Source organism: Cornus florida, unplaced genomic scaffold (assembly GCF_030987335.1).
Source record: "Cornus florida cultivar Cherokee Brave unplaced genomic scaffold, ASM3098733v1 CherokeeBrave_3.0.0_Hap2_Chr01, whole genome shotgun sequence".
Lineage (NCBI taxonomy): Eukaryota > Viridiplantae > Streptophyta > Magnoliopsida > Cornales > Cornaceae > Cornus > Cornus florida.
This window is the reverse complement of record NW_026775571.1, coordinates 54,164,832-54,167,125: the sequence shown is the minus strand read 5'-3', so window position 1 is coordinate 54,167,125 and position 2,294 is coordinate 54,164,832. Positions and strand designations below refer to the sequence as shown.

The following is a 2,294-nucleotide window of genomic DNA, read 5'->3' as shown; positions in this document are numbered from 1 at the left end:
AGAGGTTGGATGATGTCATTGGATGACGTCACATATTAATTAATATAATAATTAAAAGAGAGAAATATCTTAAATAATTATAAAGCTATATTAATATGAGGTTGATAATTTCGGGAGTTAAAATGGTATTTCTCTCTCTGCAAGTCAGGTCGAGGGTTAACTCGACGAGCCCTGGACTTCAGCCACCAAACCAAGTACCTCTCAGATCTTAGGTAATCCCGAATCCTGCTCCCAACTCAGGTTTTTAAGTCTTCGCTCTTCTGTTCGAGGTATAGTGATAACGTGGTAAATGGCACATATCTTTGACCGTTGACCGTTTGATTTATGGGCCATCATTACTGATGTGGAGTAGTTTGTTGATGCTGTGGCGTAATTTATTGACTATTTGACTAAGCTATGTGGGCCGTGTGGGCTAACATATTTATGGACACCTACAATGACTACTCCAAATACAGCATTCCAGTCATTGATCTCGAAGGTGTCTATACAGATGCAACCAAGCGCAGAGAGATCATTGGAGAAATTATGGAGGTTTGTGGGAAGTGGGGGTTCTTTCAAGTTGTCAATCACGGAATTCTGATGAGTGTCTTGGATGAGATGATAGATGGGATATGCAGATTTCATGAGCAAGACACCGAGGAGAAGAAAAAGTTGTACACAAGGGATGTCAAGAAAAAGGTGTCGTACATGTCCGATTTTCATCTGTACAGTTCGCCATCTGCGGATTGGAGGGACACCACTTCTTGCGTCATGGCTCCTCATATTCCAGACCATGATGAATTACCCACGCTATGCAGGTATGTGACAAGACTATAATGTTTGTAACTCATTCAGTACTTAATTCTGAATAAATTAAGAATTTGTTAAAATAATATATATATATAATGCAATTTGGTTAGTATTAGTGTATTTAAAATGAACTAAAATAGTATTTAATTTAAGAATTTCTTGGAATCTTACAAGATTCATTTGTTCTTTTTTCAAAATAAATTTATATTGAACTAATATTCTATAAAGTATGATCAATTTAGAATAAGAGAATTTAGCAGCCAGCTAAAAAAGCTTATCACTAAATCATTATCCTCCGTTTTATGAGCAACCATTGTTATAAAATCCTTGGTCTGCACAAAATATACCTCAAAAGGCACCTGTGGTTTTGCAGCATTTTTGTTCAAGAACTAATTAAATGATACTCCCAAGTGGAAAATGTTGAACATTTAGAACTGTCTATATGATTGATATATTTTGAATAACTAGCAGTGATATAATGATTGATTACTCAAAGCAAGTGATGAGATTGGGACACACAGTCTTTGAACTAATATCAGAGGCCCTGGGACTCAACCTCAACCATTTGAAAGACATGGATTGCGCTGAGCAACTTCTCCTTCTGGGGCATTACTACCCTGTGTGTCCTGAACCAGAATTAACTTGGGGGACTAGCAGCCACACTGACAGTGACTCCCTCACCATACTTCTACAAGACCAGATAGGTGGACTCCAAGGTCTTCATGAGAATCAGTGGGTTAATGTTCTTCCCAAGCATGGAACTCTAATAGTAAACATTGGAGATCTTATGCAGGTAAGTCTATGGTATATTAAATTTGCCACTTTTTTGATGCGTCAAAGTTGCTTGCAAGAAACTGATGATGCAAATTCTAATATGCAATTGGGTACAAGTGACGTTAATTTATTTTTTTCCTGTCTGGTTTTGTGCAGCTCATCAGTAATGACACGGTTAAGAGTGTGTATCATAGAGTAGGGGCGAGACATATAGGACCAAGAATTTTAGTGGCATGCTTTTTCAAACCATAAATCAGGAGAGGAAGTTCCTTGAGAGTTTAGGGACCAATCAAGGAGTTGATATTAAAGGAAAACCCCCAAATTTACCGTAAAATATCTGTAAAAGACTATCTTTCTAACTACCTCTCTAAAGGGCTTGATGGAGCTTCTTCATTGGTGCATTTCAAGTTGTGAAGTTAGTCCCATAATATGGGAACCAGCTCTCTCTGGATTGTGGAATTGGTGATGCTTTTGTTTCGTGTTGAAATAATTCGCTTTTGCTGAAGGTGTTTAAACAATATCCAGCTTTGTGCCTGTCATTTGCTTGTTACACTGATTTGTTTTCCAATGAGAATCAATTAGCTAGATTTGTGTTTAAAACTTCTAATTTAACGACTTACTCAATCAGCTTCCCTCCACGTAAAGATAAGTTTGTAAACATCAGATGTCCCTCACAAAATCCTGCAATGGCAGGAGTCTTGTGTACTGGGCTAGTGTTACAAAGGAAGACT

At 37.5% G+C, this 2,294-nt stretch overlaps 1 protein-coding gene across 1 annotated transcript; it reads left to right on the top strand.

Annotated features, from left to right (window-relative positions):
* The first annotated feature begins 396 nt into the window (after positions 1–396).
* LOC132272457 (1-aminocyclopropane-1-carboxylate oxidase homolog 1-like) lies at positions 397–2,005 on the top strand. Its single transcript, XM_059773607.1, has 3 exons — positions 397–797; positions 1,261–1,582; positions 1,720–2,005. The coding sequence occupies exons 1-3, from the start codon at positions 397–399 to the stop codon at positions 1,813–1,815; spliced, it is 819 nt and encodes a 272-aa protein (XP_059629590.1). The 3' UTR covers positions 1,816–2,005.
* Positions 2,006–2,294: the final 289 nt, after the last annotated feature.

Coding starts and splice junctions, on each gene's coding strand:
- LOC132272457 (XM_059773607.1), top strand. CDS start 397: ATGTGGGCCGTGTGGGCTAACATATTTATGGACACCTACAATGACTAC. Junction 798..1,260: donor GAATTACCCACGCTATGCAG/GTATGTGACAAG, acceptor AATAACTAGCAG/TGATATAATGATTGATTACT. Junction 1,583..1,719: donor ACATTGGAGATCTTATGCAG/GTAAGTCTATGG, acceptor GGTTTTGTGCAG/CTCATCAGTAATGACACGGT.